Genomic DNA, 23,635 nt, shown 5'->3' on the forward strand with positions numbered 1-23,635 from the left:
CTAGGAGAGAGGTACTGTGCATATTTCCATTTTACTGATAAGCAAACTGAGGCACAGAGAGGCTAAGTAACTTGTGGAAGGTCACACAGCCAGCAATGGCACAACCAGGTTTGAACCAGGCAATGAGGTGCCAGAGCCTATGCTCTCCAACTGCTGTAGCATCATGCCTCTGAGAGGTATCAGCGATTTTCGTTGTTTCTATCCCTCTCGCATAACTGGGAAGGGAACAGCCCCTGGTTTGGAGAACACAGCAAGCAGGGCCTCCTGTAATTCCCTGTGAGATGAATAGATGGGCATAGATTGTGTCTCTGCCAGCTTTCCACGGTCCGCAGGTGTGAAGGGACATGGGTAACTCAGATGATGAAACCACACGTACGTGTTCAGAGAAGCCAGATAGGTGACTGGATCTCATTTGGGGGAGCGCGCTGGCATTCGGCTTCAGATCGTTTGCCTTCCAGACCACTCCAGGGTGAAAGTGCTGATGCTCCTAAAAGACCACCAGGCAGGAATGCTGGAGGCTCAGAGGAGCTGCCGACATTGTGCCTCCAATGTGCCCGCTGACGTGTCGGCATAAGTCACAGCAGTGCCAGCCGTTCTGCTCAGCAGAGGAGCTGGGATGCTGTGCCGAGTCTGCACGTCCCAGGCGGACGCTTCCCAAGGATAATCAGAGTTTTCATACCAGGTTGGCCTGGGGACCACTGAGCCAGCATCTCTGACAGATGCCCCGAGGGATGACCTCTGAACCCGGGGATGTTCTCCAAACGCAGTTCCAGCTGAGCCAGGGAGATGTGCGTGTTTACGGTGCTGTTTTCTCTTTCTTCCCAGGCAGCGAAGATCGCTTACCACCGGCAGCGTCTTTTCGGAGGAGGCGGCTGGCACGGAGGCCGGGCTACATGAGAAGCGCAGCTGGGGCCCGGATCGGGTTCCTCTCCCCGCCAGTGGGCGCCCTGTTCCGGGCCCAGGGAGGGGTGCACGGTGAGGAGTCCCACTGCGCTGAGTCCAGGGCCGGGCCATGTGGCCTTGACCCTGGAGGCCAGTGGCGAGGTCCCTCGGTCGGGAGCCCCGTTCCCAGGAGCACAGCAGCCTCGGCTCTGACCTCCATGGGCCACCGAGGCCTGGCTGTGGTGGCCGTGAGAGGAAGCCCAGGGCTCTGTGGGACTCAGCCTAGGGCTGGCACCACCCTGCCCAAGAGGCTCCCCAGGCCGTGTGGCCCCGGGGACGCCGGGTGTCCGGGGGAGCTGCCATCCATGGACAGTCATGAGGCCCAAAGCCCTCGCCAGGAAGCAGCCTGGACCAAAGGCTGTATGTCCCCGGAGGATGTGAGGGGCACCAGCTGCGGCCTCGGAAGTGGCCCCAAGGCCCTCTCCACCCCTGCCGGCTCTCAGGATGTCTTCACCTCCAGCTTTAGTTTCATTCGCCTCTCCCTGTGTTCTGCTGGGGAACGGGGAGAAGCAGAAGGCTGCCCGCCATCCAGAGAGGCCGAGGACCCGCGTCGGAGCCCCGAGGAGACGGAGGCCAAGGATGCCAGCTTGGACGGACCCTGCGAGCACCCTCGGGTCCTCTCCTCCCCCTTCGCTCTCAAGGCCCCTCAGGGCCTGGCAGATGCTGCCCAGACCTCGGGGGGCGGCCCCAGGCTGGAGTGTGAGACGCTTCCCTTGTTGGACACGGATGCCACCTCCTCCCGCGCCCCGGATCCCTCATGGTTTGAGGGCGGCAGCTCGGGGGACGCTCACCGTTGGGACCCTCTGCTTAGCAAATGCGAACTGGCACTGTTGCACTGCCTGCAGGGCCAGCAGAGGCGGCTGGAGGTGGGTGTCTCCCCAGCCTGTGGGCTGGTGGTGGTCACGGCTCAGATTAGTTCTGGACGGAGGGCAGGAGATAGCACTTCTGGGCTTGCCCAGCTCCCCGCTGGCAGCTCCTTTGCCGGCTGGCTGCAAAAAGATGTTGCCTCACTGCTGTCTCTTCTCTTTCAGCTTGAATTCGAATCTGTTCTCATTTTCTCTGTCCCTTAGATGCTCAGGTTTGTTGCTGTTGGGCTGCAGGTCCTCTGCAGTTTCTGGCCTGAGCGACGCGGGGTTAGCTCAGCTGAGCTTTGCTTTGAAACAGGGGGTTGGGGCCAGGGAGCAGGGGAGATGCAGCTGGCTGGTGTGTGGACAGGGTTGAGGGATATAAACACAGTGTTGCTCTGAACTGGCGGCGATCCAGAGCTGCTTCTGCGTTTACAGCACTCATGTTGTACTGTAGTCGTGGGAACTTCTGACATAGAGTCGGGAGACTTTGTTTCTGGTCGCTAAACCTCTCAGCCCCTCAGTTTCCTTATTTAGAGCCGATAACACCACACGGGATTGTTCTGTGGTTCAAGTGGGAATGTAAGTGCTTTGGGAACTGGGACAGGCTGTATAGATGTCAGTCCTAGCATCATGATGTTGCTGTCCAGCCAGTTATCTGAGGGGTGGGTACACCTGGGAGTAGGCAGGGGTGTTCTATGCCGAAGAGTTCCCAGAGAAACCCGGGCAGAGGCGCTTTGTGGTGAACCATTGGCTCGTCCTGTTGAAACACTGTTTTTCTTCTGGGGTGTGTGCATGAGTATGTGTGTGCATGTATATGTGTGCATGTGTATGTGTGTGCGTATGGGGGCACGTGTACGTGTGCACACCTGTGTGTGTGGCATATGTACACGTAAGCAGGGAAGTAGAGCCCATCTTATCAGGATTTGGAAGGAGTACCTGAAAATGTGAGGCTCAGGTTCATTTCCAGCAACTGATCTCATTTACCCTTGATCCCTTACCTGTGGCCTGATGTTTCTGGCCCCGTCCCTGTTTGTCCTGTCCCAGTCCAGCCATTGATTTGTCACCCAGGGAGATAGTGCAACCAGGCCAGCATGGGGTCTCTGTTCCCAGGTGATGCGTGGAATCTTTGAGCCAGATGTGTTCCGAACGGACGCCACTGTCTTCCTCACCAAACCCGCTCTAACGGGCCTTGCTGTTGATCTGTTATTGTCGATTCGAGTTAATACAATCCATCCGGTTCCTGAAAGGAGCTGCAGCCTCTTCGACACCTCCCTGCACCTTGCTCCCCACCTCTGCTCCGTCTCCAAGCTCCGTCAGTCCTGCAGCTAACCTGCTCTCGCGGTCATGGCCACGGCCCCTGCCTGGTTCAAATCCTTACCTTTCACTTGGGTCCTGCAGCAGGTTCCTGATGTAGTTACCTTCCTCCAGTGTCTCTCTTCCCCAGTTCATCCTCTGCGTGGCCAGCAGCGTTATCTCTGGGAACACTGCTGGGATGGCGTCATTCCTTGGCTTAAAGCCTCGGGTGGTTTGTTGCTTCTCTCGGATGGTCTCCAAATTCCTCATCCTGATAATCGAGACCTTTCCCGACCTGCTCCAGCTACCTGGCTATCCAGATGCCTTACTGCTGCCGGCTCAGCCACCGGGGGCTGCTTCCTGTTCCTGTGCCTCTGGCCTCTGCCCGGAATGACCTTCCTGCACTGTGCCACCTGCCCAGCTCTCCTTATCCCTTTTGGTGTGACTTCAAAGCCACTTCCATGTGAGAACTCTCTTACTGCCCGAGACCAAATGATTCCCTCCATTCTCTTCCGTTCCCACAGCCCTTTGCACGTGCCCCATTACAGCACTCATCACGTTAATAATCCTTTGTTTGGGGTCCAAGTTCCTCACTTGACCATGAGCTCCTTAGCTACAGGTCACTTTGCTTAGACATTTTTGGATGCCTGGTGCCTCGCATACTGCCTGGTGCTTGATTAACTTCTAGTTTTAGTGAAATAATTTATCTTGCTAAGATGGGACACAGGTATCTAATTGACAGATTTCTTGGATTGACTGTCTGAGACATAAGGAGAGATGCTGAGAGTTGCACATACAAGGATCCAGACACTCAGTAGAGGTTTGCACCATTGTGCTTTTCAGACTCGAAATGCCAATTTCCAACACTTTATTTCTGAGAGCTTTAAAAAAAAATCTCGGTAACATATCTGCATTTCTCCGTTTCAAATATCCATGTTTTGACCCAAGCCAAGCAAAAGTAGAATGCGGTTATAAAGACTAGCCTCCCTACCTCCCAAATAACTAAACAGACAGAAACTTGCTTGGCAATGGGTCCGCTGCAGTCAGTTCACAAGATCTGGCCCCCTGGGTTTTGGTGGCACCAATAGTTTTTCCCTTCCTCTTAACTCTTCTTACCCAGATGTAGATCATGTCCTCCTGTGAACCTAGGAGTTTTGGTAAATTGGAGTCTGTGAAACCCTGAGTAGATGTGCTCTCTGGGGGCCCAGCTGTGCCACAGGTTTACCAGGCCAGTCTCTGCACCACCGAGACACTGGGGGGCCCGGGAGCTGGAATTCCAGGGTCTGTGGCTAGGGAGAACCACCTTGACTCACCTTTTGGATTTCATGATTTTTTAGTTGTAAAAAGAAAGAAAACCCACCCTAGATATAGCTCTTCTTTTGTCCTTGATTGCGCACATGCAGCTTTTAAAAATGAATAATTGGTCATAACCCACTGGAGAGTTATTTTGTGGGGTCTTGGTTACTGCTGGGTCACCTGTGGGCTTGCACTCCTGGCAGGCTGGTGGGACTGCCTGGGTGGTAGCCCGGCGCTTTCCTTTCCTTGCTGTGTGACCTGAGGTCATTTGCTTCACTGTTCTGTGCCTCAAGACGCTCTTGTAGAAGGTGGAGGTAACCACAGCCCCTACCTCATTAGACTGTCGTGAGGATTAAAGTGCCCGTCCATGCTCAGGGCTTCAGACCGGTTCTGGTACCTAGCAAGAAACCAGAAGATTGCTCATTACATCATTAGAGAAATAGCTCAGATTAGGAGAATTTGAATTCTCATTTGAATTCTAATTTGAATTAATTCAAATTAATTCAAATTTGAATTCTCCTAATTCAAATTAGGAGAATTTGAATTCAAAAAAGAATTCAGTCGTCTCCCCACAGTTCACATTAAACTCGTATCTTGTCTCGAATGGTAGGCTCTGGACACAGTTTATCTGTTGTTTAAGTATCTTTGTTTATGGTAATCCAGCACCTGGACAGCGAGAAACATGATGCTGCTGCCAGCGATTTGAATGTCTGATGTGTGGAGAGGGATGACCTTTATTCAGGGCGGTGGGAGTGACAGAAGGGACTCGGGCCAGGGTGTAGGACTAATAGGAAGGCAGATTTTGCTTCAGGTTGGAGAAAGAGGTTCCTGACCATGGAGTTGTGTGTGATTAGGGAGACCTTGCTTTTTCCATCATGTTTGTGTGGAGACCCCAGATTGCTCATTTGGGCTACAGGACTGGGGAGAGGTTTGGGCTCTTCCAAAAGGTCCCTTGAAAGATTGGGATTCTAGTGTTCCGGCACCTTTCAGATGTTATATTCTACTTCCTTCACCCCCTTTCCCCTCTCCTTAAGTAAAAATGCAAATCTCAGGAATTTGAGTTTTAGCTCCTTTTAAATACAGTCCATCCTCCGTATCCACGGATTCTGTACTTGGGAATTCACTTACTTGCTCAGATTTATTGAAGACCAAAGTCAGTGCTCACAGTACTTTGCTGGTCGTTTGTGGACATGCACAGAATGGCTAAAATTTTGAGCCACCCGACATGCAGTTTCTAGTTGAGGTCTTGTTTCAGCTCAGACTGTAAACTAGTGTCCTTTTGGTGGACTTTTTTTTTTTTTCCACATCTTTATTGGAGTACAATTGCATTACAGTGGTGTGTTAGTTTCTGCTATACAGCAAAGTGAATCAGCTCTATATACACATATATCCCCATATCTCCTCCCTCTTGAGCTTCCCTCCCACCCTCCCTATCCCACCCCTCTAGGTGGTCACAGAACATCGAGCTGATCTCCCTGTGCTATGCGGCTGCTTCCCCCTAGCTATCTGTTTTACATTTGGTAGTGTATATATGTCCATGCCACTCTCTCACTTTGTCCCAGCTTACCCTTCCCCCTCCCTGTGTCCTCAAGTCCGTTCTCTATGTCTGCGTCTGTATTCCTGTCCTGCCACTAGGTTCATCAGTACCACTTTTTAAGATTCCGTATATATGCGTTAGCATACCGTGTTTGTTTTTTCTCTTTCTGACTTACTTCACACTGTATGACATACTCTACGTGCATCCACTTCACTACAAATAACTCAGTTTCTTTCCTTTTTTGGCTGAGTAATATTCCATTGTATATATGTACCGCATCTTCTTTATCCAGTCATCTGTTGATGCACATTTAGGTTGCTTCCATGTCCTGGCTATTGTAAATAGAGCTGCAATGAACATTGTGGTACATGACTCTTTTTGAATTATGGTTTTCTCAGGGTATATGCCCAGTAGTGGGATTGCTGGGTCGTATGGTAGTTCTATTTTTAGTTTTTTAAGGAACCTCCATACTGTTCTCCATAGTGGCTGTATCAGTTTACATTCCCACCAACAGTGCAGGAGGGTTCCCTTTTCTCTGGTGGCCTTTTTTTTTTTTTTCAAATTTGGTATAAAGTTTTTTTTTTTTAATTTATTTGTTTTTATTGGAGTCTAGTTGATTTACAATGTTGTGTTACTTTCAGGTGAGCAGCAAAGTGATTCCGTTTTTGTTTTTGTTTTTGTTTTTTGCGGTACGCGGGCCTCTCACTGTTGTGGCCTCTCCCGTTGCGGAGCACAGGCTCCGGACGCGCAGGCTCAGCGGCCATGGCTCACGGGCCCAGCCGCTCTGCGGCATGTGGGATCTTCCCGGACCGGGGCACAAACCCGCGTCCCCTGCATCGGCAGGCGGACTCTCAACCACTGCGCCACCAGGGAAGCCCAGTTGTTTTTTTTTAAATTTTTATTTGTAGTGCCATGCTTTTCACATGTTTTGTTTTCTTTTTGTTGGTGATTCACTGTGTAAGCTGGCCCCCGAGCACAGGGCTGGCAGTGCTGTCTGGTGCTCCTGAGCTCAAGAAGGCTGCGATGTGTCTAGTGGCGAAAATGCGTGTGTTAGGTGAGCCTCGTTCAGGTGTGAGTCGTTGTGCTGTTGGCCGTGAGCTCAATGTTAATGAGGCGGAAATAAATATCAAATACGGCATCTTTAAACCGAACCACACATGAAACAAGGTTATGTGTTGATCAGTTGGCAAAATATTATGACCTAACCCAGTATTTCCCCTGGAAACTGTGGTTCAGTATTTGCTAACTGAGCATTCCCAGCGATTCTATAGAACATAATGACCACGCCTGAGAATCGACTACATTTTACACTGTTTAGGAATAGCCACCCAGGGACATTGCCAGGAGTTGGGTGGGGCTGAGAAAATCGCGATGAAAGGAAGTGCTCACTGGGGTGCAGAGGAGGGAAGTGGGGAGGGCCCTGCGTGCTGGGTCCCACCTGAGGTTGTGGAGCTGGAAGAAATGGAGAGAAAGTGCCTGCCTCACCTGGGCTGTGTCTCTGGGTAAGACACGCACATCGGTGGCTGTGCTTCCAGCCAAGGTGGACATTCACGTGCACCCCAGGGCATCAATTCAGGGTCCTACCGGGATAGCTGGGTGAGGGGGTTAGGTGAGGTGGGCACTGGTTGTCAATCTTTCTTTGACCTTCTTTCCTATATTTCTTCTGCGTCAACTCTAGGGTTGAATAACCCCATCATTTGGATGTGGTGGTGGTGATGCTATAACTTTACGTGGCAATTGAACCTGTCCTCCATCCCTAATATATGGGACTAAGTGACTGGCACAATCGGTACCTGTCCCATGGACCAACTCAAGGATAAACATATTTATTTACTCATTCTTTCATTCCTTCGGGAAGCGTTTGCCTACTACTCATCGTACAATACTTTGTGCCTGGCTTTGGAGGCTGTATTAGTTGGAATAGGTTAGTAACAGGCAGCATTGCAATACGAGAGGCTTCACGTGACACAGCTGTGTTGCTTGCCTACACGTCATGTTCCGCAGGGTGGCTGGGGGCTCTGGCTCCACCCCTGAGTGCACAGGCCCCTCAGTCCCTGAGACGAGGAGAAGGCTGAGGGATCCACAGGAGCGGTTCCTTGCTGCAGTGCACGAGCCACCTGGGTCCCTTCCATTCACACCCCGTTAAGCAGGAACTGGGAGGGGAGGAAGTGTAATCCTTCCGGGAGCCCAGGTCAGCAGAGAACCAGGTAAGGGTGACCGCTGCCATTTTCTACATGGATGCAAAGTAGTTTTTGCCCTCCAGATGCTCAAGGTCGGATGGAGTGCACAGACACAACTAAAAGGTCCCGTATGCTAAAGAGCCCACACGCGGCCACGAAGATCCCGCGTGCCACAACCAAGACCCGGCTCAGCCAAGTAAATAAATAAATGTTAAAAAAACCCCACAACACAACAAAACACAACAATAGCTGTCACCTGGTGTGATAAGTACTAAGACAACTTCTTGTAATTCCATCCTTCAGTGGCTCAGACCCAAAACCAGACAGCATCCTGCTCTTTCTCACCCCACACATGGGATCTCCTAGCGAATCCTGTTGGGCCTGTCTCCCACCAGCTATCTTCTGAGCATATCCACGATTGGATCACTTCTCATGACTTCACCGCTCCCGCTAGAATCCAAGCCACCGTCACCTCCTTCCTGGGTTATATCCAGGGCCTCCTCCCTGGCCACCCGACTTCTGCCCTTGCCCTTGGCAGTCAGGAGGAAACCGTTCAAACATATAGCCCATCATGAACTCTTTCGCTCAAAGCCCCCCAGCAGCTCCCATGCCCCTCAGAGTGAAATCAGAACTTTTATTTATTTATTTATCTATTTATTTATTTATTTAGGCTGCGTTAGGTCTTCGTTGCTGTGCACGGACTTTCTCTAGTTGCAGCGAGCAGGGGCTACTCTTGGTTGCGGTGCGTGGGCTTCTCATTGCGTGGGCTTCTCATTGCGGTGGCTTCTCTTGTTGCGGAGCACGGGCTCTAGGCGTGTGGGCTTCAGTAGTTGTGGCCCGTGGGCTCAGTAGTTGTGGCTCGCGGGCTCTAGAGCACAGGCTCAGTAGTTGTGGCGCACGGGCTTAGTTGCTCCGCGGCATGTGGGATCTTCCTGGACCAGGGCTCGAACCCATGTCCCCTGCATTGACAGGCGGATTCTTAACCACTGCTCCACCAGGGAAGCCCTGAAATCAGAACTTTTAAATGTTTAAACGTCATGTTTCTTCGTCCCACATTCCTCATTACCCCTCTGACCTCATCTCCTACAATTTCCCCTTTAACCAAGCCTCTCCAGGCCCGGTGTCCTCCTGCTCTACTTTGCTGAGCCCAGAGCACTGCTGCCTGGAGCCTTTGTGCCAGCCTTTCTCTCTCGTGGAACGTGTTTCTCCCGGAGAGCCTCACGGGTCACTCCCAAACCACGTATATGCATCTTTGCTCAGATGGCACCTTCTCAATGAGATTTTAGTGACAATTGCAACCCCATAGTCTGCCAGCATTCCTGACCCCCCTGACGTGGTTCTACTTTTTCCTTCTTTCATAATGCTAATCCATTTCTAAGGCTCCATAAAACTTACTTATTATGTTTACCTTTTGCCTTCCTACACGAAATTGTAAGGCTAGAGGGCTAAGAATTTTGTGCTGTTATCTGCAACCCCTCAAACACTGCCTGACACTTATAGTCAATATTTGTGAAATGGCTCGGATCTTGTGAATAAGTACAAGTACAGGTGATGATGGCCAGAGACAGGAAGGACTTTTAACATGGACTGGCAGGGGTGATACCTGAGCCAGGTGTGGAAGGAGAGGTAGGTGTGAGCTGGCAAAGGATGGGAGGAAGCAGGTTTTCAGGGAGCAAGCTTACATCCACTCACCCATAGGCTAAAAATCTCCCTGCAGAAAATCCCGGGGCCTCCTGTTGAGAAGAGAAATAAATACAAATGAACACGTTGGTGATTCTCAGACAAGTGATGGGATCGTTGAGTCCACAGGCGTGTTAAGCAAGACAGCGCCCTTTTCTGTAATGGAAGGGGTGTGAACCGTAGGACGTCTTTGGTAAAGTCTTTCTTTTCATTCTTGTCTAGCCCTCAGGACAGCCTGTCAAGTTGAAGTTCATGCTTTTCTTCTCTTGGTTTCTCTTCTAACGTTGGCGTGTTTACTTCCATAATTTTAATGTGGTGTTTTGAACAGGAACCCTTTGGTCAGGTCAGGAAATTTGTATTCCTTTTTATTATGCATTTTTCACACAGGTAAGGGTACAGCGTGATGTTTTTGTTTAAAATAACATTCTAACTCTTTTCGTGGATTTTATGCTCAAATTACACTTTTTCTCTGTATAACTTTTTTTTGGAGAAACAAATGCATCTGGCATCGAAAAAACGTACATTTGTGGTTCTTTTTTTAAAGGAGAATAAAGTGGTTCAGCTTTGAAATAGTTTCTAAGTGTTCTTAGCTTTAGCAAAATAAGTTTGTGTGAATGCGATTGTAATTTGGTTTTCCTTTTTTCCCCTTCAAACCAACATAGGTAAAATCCTTAGGATTAAACCTTCAGAAACTTCAAGAAAAAGCAGTTGAGGAAGATGATTATGACAAGGGTGAGTTTTACTTTGCTTATTGCTTTTTTCTTCCTTTTTCCCATAATGTCCAATTTCTCTTTCCCTTCTTACTTACCCCTATCCTCCACACCCCAAATGAATCACATAATCTGGTCCTTTGATCACCTCCACTCAGTAACAGTTGACTATTTTACAGCACTGTTATTTTGTGGATTTCAAAGCCCTTGATGAGCAATAATCCTTTGGGTCATAAGTATAACTTTATTGATTGTCCAGAAACACTGAGTACTGGCACAATATAAGTTATATTAACTCATCATCTATCTACCTAAGGTGTGATATATCTAAACGTTATTCGTGAATTGGAAAATGTTTGTTGAACACCTACTGTGTGCTCGGCACTGTGGAAGGAATAGGAGAGTAAGGTGGACACAGTATCTGACCTTGGGATGCCTGTGAGTATGAGCCTTCATGGAGCTTTCTGACTTCATGCTCTCGGGGACCAGGTGTAGGAGATGGGATGAGCTCAAGAGATGATGCCAGGCTGTGCCAGTGGGCACGAATGTATCCAAATTCCCATGTAGATGGCCTGAAGTAGCCAAGCTGGAAAGGAGAAGTCATAACATGAAGACAGAAGAGTTGGTCAGAAGCCCAAAAAAACAGAATGAGGCACCCAAATAGGAGTTGGGTCATAGCAGACGAGGGCAGTCATGGCAGCCGAGTGGACACAGGGTGGAGTATGTGCAAGGGAAGGTCGCAGGTATGGTTGGCTTGGGAAGGATTTTAAGGACGCAGGTGCCGACTGCAATATCTCACCCCCATTTCTGCTGGGTCAGGGGAAAAGAGAGGGCCTAAAAGGACTTCCAGCTTCCCCCAGCCACTCATGAACTTGAGGTAGACTGCTGGTGGTAAACAAGCTTAGCACACCGATGTTTGGTCTGGAAATAATGTAGATCTAAGGATCCCCAGGAAGCTGGGTAGCCTTGAGGTTTGGTCTTCAGCCTCATGGGCCCATATTCTGGTTTCCCAGGGGATTCGTCACAGACCATTAGGAAATGGGGCGCTACAGGAATGGGGTGAGCAACTTCCACAAGGAGGGTGCAAATCCTATTCTAGGAGACATCCAGAGCTGATGCTGTCTGGAGTCCTCATACACCTTTGGGGTGGGGCTTAGAGAGTGATGGGGGGTGGGAGGAAGGAGAGGAATTTGGGGATGGAGGCGGAACTCTGTAAACTCTGCCACTTCTCTTTGACAGGCCGTTTCGATTTTAGAATGAGGCCCGGTGGAGGATGAGGGGTGTGGGAGAGGAAGCAGGTCCGAGGCTTGGGGAAGTAGCCCGTTCCCCCCGCCCAGCTGTAGACCAAGAGCAGATGAGCTGTTCCTGAACCAGGGTGCCCCGGGGGGCTTCTGTCTCCGGAAGACAATTACACCTAGGTTTTGAGGCTCCCAGCTGTGGCACACGTTTATTTTCTCTTCCACGGGCTCAGTCTTGGTTCCTTTAACAACACGGCTCTCTCTGTAACACACAAAGCTTCTGACACAGGTGGAAAACCACGCCCTCTTTTTCTGATCAAGGAAAACTCGGACATTCTGGACGTGGTTCTCTCGATGGGCTTCATTAAATGAAGGCCTCACTTCTTTAGTCTTTTCTCCAAATGTCCCTGAAACACCTCAGGGGACGAGGTTGAACGGGACACACCTCACAGGGAAGCTAAAAGGATAAAGGCACCTGTATCCAGTGTTTCTGTCTATCTTTTTTCCTTGTTTGTATGTCACTGTGTACCGAAGGAAAAGTTTTGGGGTAGGCCCAGCACTCTGTGCTTTAACCAAGCCTTCCAGGTGATTGGGGTGCATGTTGACATTTGGGCAAACGCTGGTGTAGGACTTTCCTCCATGGAGAATCAGGCCTGTGGTACAGTGGCCAGCTGAGTCCGGCAGGTGGGGTCCAGTCCATGGGCTGTGTCCCTCCTGGTGGAGGTGGCAATGTATCTAGGCCCTAAGGGGTGAGTAGGATATGCTGGAAGGGCATTTTACAGAAGGGCCAAGAGCTGGAAGAGCCACCACTGCTATAAGCCACCATCCCAAAGTCTGCTTGCCTTGAAAAGAGATTTGAAACTGGCTATTGTCTGAAATGGATCGCTGCAGGGCCCAGTGCATGGACATGGACTAGCACATAGTAGGTGATCAATAAATTCCCATAAACTGATTGCTATGGCATTAGGGAAGTTTGGACAGCGTTGAGGTGGAGAGCTTGTTGTCATGAGATTTGTTGAGATAGGATTTGAATACAATTTCCTTTCTCCTCTAGTTTATGCAGGGTTACTAATAAACATTTTCAGAGTTGCTGAGAATTTCTTGCCACTCAGCATTTAGTCTTCGTGTGGGCTCCCTTCTTCTGTTAGGAGCAGCTGTGCAGCTGTGCTCTGTCTCTGGGGACGGCGTCTGCCGGTCCACGAGGTTAGCCAGTAGCATCTAGAGGGTGACCTTATCCCCTTGGGTTTTTTTTTGCTTTTCTCTCTTTCTTTCTAGATTCACTCATTAAAATGACTTTGTGTTCCAGAGCAAGGAGCCATAAGCCCAGAATAGAAAGTTCCATGTTTTATCTCATTAAAGGGCTGGCAGAGTTACCCGCTGATGCCTTGTGGGGAAACCTTTTCAGGCCTCTAATTACATCTCTCCCTCACTAGGGAAGGAAGATGAATATTTCCTTATATTCTTGCATAAAGCTGTGAGAGCTTGGGAGAAAAAGAATGTTGCTCTTTGGTATGTGCTTAGGGTCTTTCTCCTAGAGGCTCAAAATGCTCATCGGTTTCAGCGCATTACTGCTTTTCCCATGTCCACTGGGGGGCAAGGATGAGACCTCAGAGTCCCACAGTGGGAGACACTGCCGTCCAGAGATGGGGGAGGAGCGACCAGGGTCTGTGATGTGCTGGGAGGGAGAAAAGGAGAGCGTGGACCATGATTTTCTTTCTCTCTTTCCCTCCTTCCCTCCCTCCCTTCCTTTCTTTCACCTTTAAAAAATTTTTTTAATCTTTTTTTTTAAACTTTTAATTTTATGTTGGAGTATAGCCGATTAACAATCTTGTGATAGTCTCAGGTGCACAGCAAAGTGACTCAGCCATACACAAACGTGTATCTAGTCTCCCCCAAACTGCCCTCCCATCCAGGCTGCCACATAACATTGAGCAGAGTTCCCTCTGCTGTACAGTAGGTCCTTGTTGGTTATCCATTTTATTGAATAAATATAGCAGTGTGTACATGTCAATCCCAAACTCCCTAACTATCCCTTCCCTCCACCCTTCCCCGCTGGTAACCATAAGTTCATTCTCTAAGTCTGTGATGGACCACGAATCCTAGTTGTTCCTGCGTGGATCTGTGGCCTCTCACACCCCCTGCCCTCCCGTGTCCCCCAGTGACCATGTCCGCTTCCCAAGCGCACGAGGCGAGGTCGTGCGTAGGTGAGTGCCGCACTTAAGTGACTCGTATCACTGTGCCGCGTCGCAGAGCTGGCCTTCCTGCTTGTCTAGACTTTCCTTCTCGGAGTGAAGAATGGCCAGCACTGACTTCCCTTATCTCTCCTTGTCTCAACCAATAGTCATTGTGACAAAATTCTAGCACAATAAAAATGTGAGGCATTGAGAGAAAAATGATCACAGCAGAGGCCAAGCATGAAACTGTGCTAGAAAGTGGCTGGCTCGGGCTTCCCTGGTGGCGCAGTGGTTGAGAGTCCGCCTGCCGATTCAGGGGACACGGGTTCGTGCCCCGGTCCGGGAAGATCCCACATGCCACGGAGTGGCTGGGCCCGTGAGCTATGGCTGCTGAGCCTGCGCGTCCGGAGCCTGTGCTCTGCAACGGGAGAGGCCACAACAGTGAGAGGCCCGCGTACCGCAAAAAAACAAACAAAAAAACAGAAAGTGGCTGGTTCTTGTCTAAGTTGCCATCATTTTCTTTTTTTTTTCCTGAATTCTTTCTTTAGCAAGATTTCTCTATCCACAGTGGCTCTTTGGTGAGTGTGCAGATTATCCAAGCCAACACCCCTTTCTTTCATGGGGACCCCACTCTGAATGTCCTCCCGTGGCTTCCTGAAGTTTAATGCCTTCTCGTCTCAGAACTCAGACGTGACTGAGCACAGAGAAAGCCCACGGATTCCTTTTCACCACATTTCATCCGAGCCTAGGAAGCAGAAAACAAGCTTGAGTGGAATCTGGTCATTTTATACCCGCAGGACAGCAGAGTCAGTGGGAGGTGGGTACCATGCTGGGGTCCCCAGAACAGAAATGTGACTCTTGGCAGCCTGTACTGTTTTTTGTGTTCTGACTTGAAAAGAGCTGCCCTGAACTCCGATGTGAATGTGGGTGCAGCGTCTGTTCACAGCCTCCTGCCCACACCGTTCCCTCCTCTCCCCACCTCCCAGGGTCTGGAAACATCGTCCTTCTGGCACGTTATCCACAGGGCTCACCCTCCGTTGCTCTGAGGGGTGCTTGCAGTGTCTCCCCTTGTCCTGGGATGATGAGGCTTCCATTAAACACACAAACAGAAGCTCAGATCTCAAGTAGGTGTTACTCAACTGATTGCACCCTTATCACTTGTGAAAAATGCCAGCACAAGAACCATCCAAGTCACCATCAACTGAGATCTTGGCCAGTTCCCGGGAGGAGGTGTCACCACCCTCTTTGTCAGGCGAGGCCACGGGAGCCACGGGAGCTGCTCAGAGAGGACCAGCGTGTGCTCTGGCCGTCCTTCTGCTTTGCCTCCGGCCTTGCTGGGTCTAAAGCATCTTGCATCCCAACGTGGAAAACAGCTTTGTAGGAGCTGTGGGGATAAAACCTAGCTAGGAAGGTTTTGGATTCTGGAAACTCTTATTTATATGACCACTGGGGAAGGGACGGATGAGGGCTCCACACTGGGCATGCATCAGGAAAACGGTCCATGAATTTTTCTAAAACCATTAGGTTATTATGAGATGAGCACTTGTATTAATTCAGGGTTTTTCTTTAGCATCATTCTCACAAGAATGAAAGCTTGTGTGTCTGCCTCCTATTTTAGGTAAAAATTAGAAATTGGGAGACAGGCGGAACATAAAAACAAATGCTGCAGAATGAGAATATGTACGGTATGCCATTTACATCCCTTGGTTACATTGTCTTAGGGTCTTTTCCTCTTTATAGGAGAATTTCTGATTCTGTGAGCTAAGGGCAGAGATCTCAGCCAATGGTGGCTTTTAGCATCACTGTTTGTGTGTGCAGGTTTGTGTGCTGGCATTTTTCATGCGTGCTAAGGGTGCAGTCAGTCACGCAACACCTACTTGGGATTGGAGCTTTGTGCACAGACCCAGAGAGTTTATCTACATATGATATCTATCCCTTTCATTTGTAGCAGATTAAAGCATGATTTCAGCGTGATGCTGTTTCTTCCCCGTGTTCCAGCTGGGTGCACACCCAGCTCTTTCTGTGTTGGCGTTAAGTGTGGGATGTTAGACCCCCTGGTACTCTGGGGGTAGAAGCACAGGGGAGCGGATGTCCTTCTTCATGACCACATCACAGGTCTCTAGGTGGCCTCTGCTTTGCTTCCCCAGTTGTGAGGAAATTGGTCTGCCCTGCGAGGATCACGTGGGGTGTGGTCACGGTCATTATTCATGATGAAACCTGACAGCTCCAAGGTTAGATGTGCTGCTGAATACCAAACACCAAGACAAAAAAAAAATCTCTTTTTCCACCTCCTCTGTCTAATTAGTTGGAACTTGGACACACTTTCTTGCGGGCTGAACTGCAGCACTTTTTTTCTTTTTTTTTTTTTTTTTTGCAGTACGCGGGCCTCTCACTGTTGTGGCCTCTCCCGTTGCGGAGCACAGACTCCGGACGTGCAGGCTCAGCAGCTGTGGCTCATGGGCCCAGCCGCTCTGCGGCATGTGGGATCCTCCCAGACCGGGGCACGAACCCGTGTCCCCTGCATCGGCAGGCGGACTCTCAACCACTGTGCCACCAGGGAAGCCCTGAACTGCAGCACTTTTTAAACTGGTGTTAGTAGGTGGTTGTGCTTGTAGTGGACACATCTTCCTCTCTCTCTGTGTACGTGTCTGAAGCTCTGCAGGTGACACCAATCTCTCAAGCTGGTGAGTCTGGTTGATGCAGCAGGAGGGCAGGCAGGAAGTTCCTCCTGTGCTGAAGCTGCTTCCACAGGTTTTCTGTGTTCCTGCCTCTCTCTTAGAGTGGCTGACAGGCTGGCTGGGATCCCAGGACAACAGGCTCACCTGCGGGAATGCTCCATCTGGGTCCAAGGAACTCAGCTGCTCTACAGGTGGCCCTACAGGACAAGGCAGTGACTTAGATTATCTGGGGCCAGCTCACTGGGGTACAGTGATCACCACTCTTGTAAGGGCATTCAGGACTGTAGAAATGTCAACAATTTCACTTTTTCAAGTGAAATTGAAACTTCAGCTATTTTCAAGGAGCATTTCCCTTCTGTCTGCCAACTGTGAAGTAGCCAACACACCTGGAAGGGATGTGTCTGTGATTGGGGCAAAAGCCTAAACAGGACTGAATCTTCTCACTACAATGATTTCAGGTCCAAACTCTGATTTCAGTACAAATGGTTGACTTTCCTTTAGCAGGAGGAATGTGCTAGTTACTTGGGCTGCCATAACAAAGCACCACAAGACTGGGCGGCTTAAACAACAGACATTTACTTCTCACAGTTCTAGAGGCTGGAAGTCCAAGATCAAGGTGTGGGCAGGGTTGGTTCCTTCTGAGGCCTCTCTCCTTGGTGTGTAGATGGCCGTCTCCTGTGTCCTCACATGGTCTTCCCTTTGTATGTGTCTCTGTCCTAATCTTTTCCTCTTATAAGGACACCAGTCATATTAGATTAAGGCCCACCCTAATGACTTCATTTTATGTAAGACCCTGTCTCTAAATACAGCCACATTCTGAGGTCTTGGAGGTTAGGATTTCAAAATATAAATTTTGGGAGCACACAGTTAAGCCCATAATGAGAGGCCTAATGGACTTAGGGCAGAGTTAAATACTAAACACATACAGGTATTTCTACAAATGTTTGAATACTTTGGTTTGACCACTCTGTGGTCATATGTAGACATTTGATAGAAAAGTTTAAAAAAAGGGGAAATTCTGTGACTTGAGTAAGTGGGTTGACTATTCCTTTCCCTGTGCACAAAGGAGCCTGGCTGTTACTGGCATCTTGTTTTGTCCAAAACTCCACAGCAAGTTAAGAGCAGAGCCTGGCTCTTAAGCCAGTACATCATGTACATCACTCTTTCACATGAACAACTATTTACTGAATATTTGCCAGGTTTTCCAGGCTGTGGTGAACCAACACGTGTGTAAGAGATGACCTCCCCTCAAGGAATGTTAGCTTAGTTGGGATAAATGGTATGTATATAAATATGTGAAAGTTCAGTTAACATTAGAATTGTTTTTTTTGTTTGTTTGATTTTTGTTTTGCATGAGGACCTCTGCTTTCAAGAGGAAGAGACCCCATTTAAACTAATGCCAGAAGAAAAGAGGATGGGGTGACTGGGGTCAGGGGATCAAGGGTGTTAGGACCCTCACTTTGCTCTCTGTTGTTTGACTTATTCTCTCAAACCACTTGTTTCACTTATCTGTTGCTTCATGTGGTAGGCTGAAACATGGACCCCTCTAAAAGACAGCCACATCTTAGTCCCTGGAATTTGTAGATATTACCTTATTTGGAAAAGGGTTTTTGCAGATATAATTCAGTTAAGGATGTTGAGATGAGGAGATTATCCTGGATTATTTGGCTGGGCCTTAAATGCCATAACATGTGCCCTAATGAGAGTGAGGCAGAGGGAGGTTAGACAAACAGAAGATGAGGAGGTGATGTGACCACAAGCCAAGGAAAGCTCGCTGCTGCTGGAAGTTGGAAGAGGCAAAAATTATTTGAAAAAGTACCTAAGCAGATGGACCATTACAGCTTTCAACCATAAAAAAGCCCCGCAAACCCAGAAAACCATGGGGAAGGAGGAGAAGCTAATTTCTAGAGTTACCACATTATTTAATATGTTACCAAATATTTAAATGTCTGATTTTCAACAAAATATCAAAAGGCATACAAAGAAATAGGGATACATGGCCCATTGAAAGAGATAAAATAAATGGACAGAAACCATTCCTGAGGAAGCCCAGGCATTGGATTTATTGGCTAAAAATTTAAAGCAGTTATTGTAATGATGTCCAAAGAGCTAAAGGAAACATGGACATAGAACTAAAGGAAATCAGAAAAATGATGTACAAACAAAATGAGGATATCAGTAAAGAGATAGATATTACAACAAGGAATGAAATAAATTCTGGAGCGGAAGAGTATAATAAAATGGATATTCACTAGATAGGTTCAACAGAAGAGTTGACCAGGCAGAAGAATGAATAAGCAAACTTGAAGATACAACAATTGAAATTTTTAAGACTGAGGAGTGGAAAGAAGAAAGAATGAAAAAAATTGAAGGTAGCCCAAGAGACCTCTGGGACATCATCAAGCAGAGCAACATATACCTATGGGAGTCCCAGAAGAAGAAGAGAGAGAAGAGTAGAAGAATATTTGAAAAGATAATGGCTGCACACTTCATAAATTTGATGAAAGACATGAATCTAAAAATTCAAGTCCTAAATGAACTACAAGTAGGATAAACTCAAAGAGACCCACATGGGAACACATTATAATCAAATTGTCAAAAGCCAAAGACAGAATCTTGAAAGCAGCAAGAGAGAAGCAACTCATCACATGCAAGTGATCCTCCATAAGACTGACAGCAATTTTCTCATCAGAAGCCATGGAAACCAGAAGGCAGTGGGAAGATATATTTAACATGTGGAAAGAAAAAAATTGTCAATCAGGAATTCTATATCCAGCAAAACTGTTCTTTAAAAAAATGAGGGAGGGCTTCCCTGGTGGTGCAGTGGTTGAGAGTCCACCTGCCGATGCAGGGGACATGGGTTTGTGCCCCCGTCTGGGAGGATCCCACATGCCGTGGAGCGGCTGGGCCCGTGAGCCATGGCCGCTGAGCCTGCGCGTCCGGAGCCTGTGCTCCGCAATGGGAGAGGCCACAACAGTGAGAGGCTCGCGTACCGCAAAAAAAAAAAAAAAAAAAAAAAATGAGGGAGATATTAAGACATTCCCAGATAACAAAAGCTAAAGGGGTTCTTTACCACTAGGCCTGCCCTGTAAGAAATGCTAATGTGAATCCTGCAGGTTGCAGTAAAAGGACACTAGACAGTAACTTAAAGCCATATGAAGAAAGCCATATGAAGAATTCAATCATGGCAAATACATGGGCAAATATAAAAACTAGTATTATTGTATTTTTGTAACTCCACTTTTTATTTTCTACATGATTTAAAAGACAAATGAATAACATTTATAATTTATAAAATTCTAAATTATGTTATTATAAAATTATAAATCTATTGAAAAGGATGTAATTTGTGACAATAATAATGCAAAGGGGGAGCATGGAACCGTATAGGAGCGAAGTTTTTGTAAGCTATTGAAGTTAAGTTGGTATCAATTTGAATCAGATTGTTGTAACTTTAGGATAGTAAATGTAATCCACATGGCAACCACAAAGGACTATCAACAAAATATACACAAAAGAAAATGATAAAGAAATCAAAACAGTTCAGTACTAAAAAGTCACCTAAACATAAAAGAATACAGTAATGGAGACAATGAGGGACAAAAAGAAGACATACAGAAAATAAACAACAATGGCAGAAGTAAGTCCTTTCTTATCAATAATTACTTTAAATGTAAATGGAATAAACTTTCTAATAAGAAGGCAGAGATTGGCAGAATGGATACTAAAAAAATGATCCACCTATATGCTGTCTAAAAGAGACTCACTTTAGACCCAGAAGACCCAAAGACACAAATAGATTGAAGTGAAAAAATGGAAAAGAATATTCCACGCAAATAGTAGCCAAAAGAGAGCTGGAATGTCTATACTATCACACAAAATAGACTTTAAGTAAAACACTGTTACAAGTGATAAATGAAGCATCATATGTTGATAAACATATTAATTTCTCAAGAAGCTCTAACAAATTTCAACATATATACCCCAAACAAAAGAGCCCCAAAACATATGAAGCAAATATTGACAGAACTGAAGGGAGAAATGGTTCTCCAACCGTTGGAGACTTCAGTATGCCACTGGTGGTTGATGCTGACTGTCTACTGGTACCTGGCTGGGACCATGGCTGGATCACTTACCTGTAGCCTTTCCATGTAGCTGCTTGGCTTCCTTATAGCATAGTGATGGCATCCTGAGAGAGAGAGATCTAGGCAAAAACTATCACTTATTGTGGACAACCTTGGAAGTTGGGTAGTGTTAACTACTGTTGCATTCTATTCCTTAGAATTGAGTCACTAAGGGTGACCCATACTCAAGCACAGGGTCATTAGACTCCATCTGTTGGTGGGAGGAGGGTCTAAGGAATTTGTGGGCATCTTTAATTAATTAATTAATTAATATTTTAAAATTTTTATTGGAGTATAGTTGCTTTACAATATTGTGTTAGTTTATACTGTACAGCAAAGTGAATCAGCTATACATATACATATATCCCCTCTTTTTTGATTTCCTTCTCATTTAGGTCACCACAGGGCATTGGGTAGAGCTCCCTGTGCTATACAGTAGGTTCTCACTAGTTATCTATTTTATACATAGTATCAATAGTGTATATATGTCAATCCCAATGTCCCAATTCATCCCACCCCTCGCTTCCCCCATGGTGTCCATACATTTGTTCTCTACGTCTGTGTCTCTGTTTCTGCTGTGTAAATAAGATTGTCTCTACCAATTTTTTCAGATTCCACATATATGCATTAATGTACAATATTTGTTTTTCTCTTTCTGACTTACTTCACTCTGTATGACAGTCTCTAGATCCATGCATGTCTCTACAAATTACCCAATTTCGTTCCTTTTTATGGCTGAGTAATATTCCATTGTATATATGTACCACATCTTCTTTATCCATTCCTCTGTTGATGGACATTTAGGTTGCTTCCACATCCTGGCTATTGTAAATTTGTGGGCATCTTTTTAAACCACTGCAGACTGCCCTCTATTCTCAGATGCTTTGACATTCTTTCCATGTGCAAAATATACTCATTCCCTCTCAAGACCCCTCAGAGTTCTCATGTATGAAGGCATCAGGCTCAGGCTTGATGAGTACAGGTCTAACTCAGGTACAGGTGCAGCTGAGGCTCCTTAGGTGTGATTCCTTGAGCATGGCTTCTTGAGTTCAGTTTCTCTGGATGATCTGAACACCTGTGCACTAATAAGATAGGCTGTCAGCCCCCATGATGCCAACCTACAATGGTGCGACCGGCATAGGATAACTGCTAAAGATACTTGTTCACAAAGGGGCAAGTGGGAGGCACCCAGCAGCCACTGGTGCATAGCAATTCTGAAATCCACCTGTGGTCAGTTCCTTGATTAGGGTTTAGGCCTACTGCCTGGAAATGATTTTCTAGGCTCTGACCTCCGGGCTCTTGGTTCTACGCTCTGAGTCATGCTTCCATTTCCATAAAAGTAGCTTGCTTCCCACTCATACAGGTTTGGGTGTCCAAATGCCTTTTTTTTTTCATTTTGTACTTTCTCTGTTCTTTTCCAACTTGGCATAATTCTTTAAAAAAATTTGTTTTTAAATTTATTTATTTTTGGGTGCTTTTGGGTCTTTGTTGCTGCGTGTGGGCTTTTCCTAGTTGCAGTGAGCCAGGGCTACTCTTTTTTGTGGTGTGCAGCCTTCTCATCGATGTGGGTTCTCTTGTTGCGGAGCCTGGGGCTCTAGGCGCGTGGGCTTTGGTAGTTGTGGCACGTGGGCTCAGTCGTTGTGGCTCGCGGGCTCTAGAGTGCAGGCTCAGTAGTTGTGGCGCATGGGCTTAGTTGCTCCGCGGCATGTGGGATCTTCCTGGACCAGGGCTCAAACCTGTGTCCCCTGCATTGGCAGGCGGATTCTTGACCACTACGCCACCAGGGAAGTCACCGTTTTGGGTTTTTTATGAATCCATTTATAATCTCCATCAGACAAAAGCTATACCCACAAATATCTTCAAGATAAGCCTCTTTTTTCAGGCTTCCTTTAAGGCTTGGAGGGGCAGAGGGTAATGCTCCTCAGAAGTCTTAATTGGCTGTTCGACTATTTGAAAGGGTCTGTGATGCGCTACCTTAAATCTTTCTGTGGTCTTAAAAAGGGTTTTACAGTTTATGTCCTTGGCCTCATCTTTTGACCATATTTTCCTGACAGCAGTCTGGATTTGATCTTTTTCTGGAAGCTGTTTCTTAATCTTAGCATCATTTGTCATCCAGAAAGGCTGGGAATAAGAAATAATTTGAATTTCAAGCCCTGTAAGTTCTGGCTCCTTTATGGTAACAGTTATTTCTTTGGCTTATTTCTCTCTTCTTATGTTATACTATGGGGAGTGAGAAGCAGCCAGGTGGTCCCTTGGAAGTTGGTTTCAAAATAAATCTAGAACTTAAAAGTTTTCAAATAAAAAAGCCACTAAACAAGGCACTCTCCAATTTCCAATAACATTTTCCTTCCTTCCTTTCCTTCCTCATCAGTAGCCTCCTCAAGATCCTTCATGCTTCTCCTAACCATCTCTTCAAGGCCCTTCCAACTTCCACGCAGCTCCCCAGCCCCAAACCTATTGCCCCGTGTTTGGTTCTTTGTTACAGCAGCACCGATGTGGCACCGAAATCCTTTTCATGTTATCTGTTGCTGTGTAACAAACTGCCCCCAAGCTTAGTGGCTTATCAAAATGACAACATATATTGTGCTCAAAAAATCTATAATTTGGGGAACTCTCAGCCGAGATAGCCCTTCTTTGCTCCATGTGGCATTAAGTGGGGCCTGTGATATGTGAAGGCTCGATTTCAAGTCTGGCAGTTGGTGCTGGCTGTGAACTGGGGCTCAGCAGGGGCTGTGGCTCATGGGGCTGCTTGGCTTCCTCACAACCTGATGGTGAATGTAGGGAGAGACAGAGAGAGAGAGGGAGAGGGAGAGAAAAAGAGGCAGCCGAAGGAAGCTCTGTCATCTTAAAAAAGTTTTTTTTTTTTTTTTTTTTTTTTTCTTTGTGCGGTATGTGGGCCTCTCACTGTTGTGGCCTCTCCCGTTGCGGAGCACAG

The 23,635-nt window shown here is 47.3% G+C and overlaps 1 protein-coding gene across 1 annotated transcript in view; it reads left to right on the forward strand.

Annotated features, from left to right (window-relative positions):
* Positions 1–344: 344 nt before the first annotated feature.
* Positions 345–23,635, forward strand: part of DISC1 (DISC1 scaffold protein) — a 295,665-nt gene continuing 272,374 nt past the window's right edge. Inside the window, 3 exon segments of the mRNA XM_060096696.1 lie at positions 345–372; positions 826–1,808; positions 10,439–10,508. Of these exon segments, the coding sequence (XP_059952679.1) occupies positions 345–372; positions 826–1,808; positions 10,439–10,508 (1,081 nt within the window).

The sequence above is a fragment of the Mesoplodon densirostris genome, chromosome 1, assembly GCF_025265405.1.
Source record: "Mesoplodon densirostris isolate mMesDen1 chromosome 1, mMesDen1 primary haplotype, whole genome shotgun sequence".
NCBI lineage: Eukaryota > Metazoa > Chordata > Mammalia > Artiodactyla > Ziphiidae > Mesoplodon > Mesoplodon densirostris.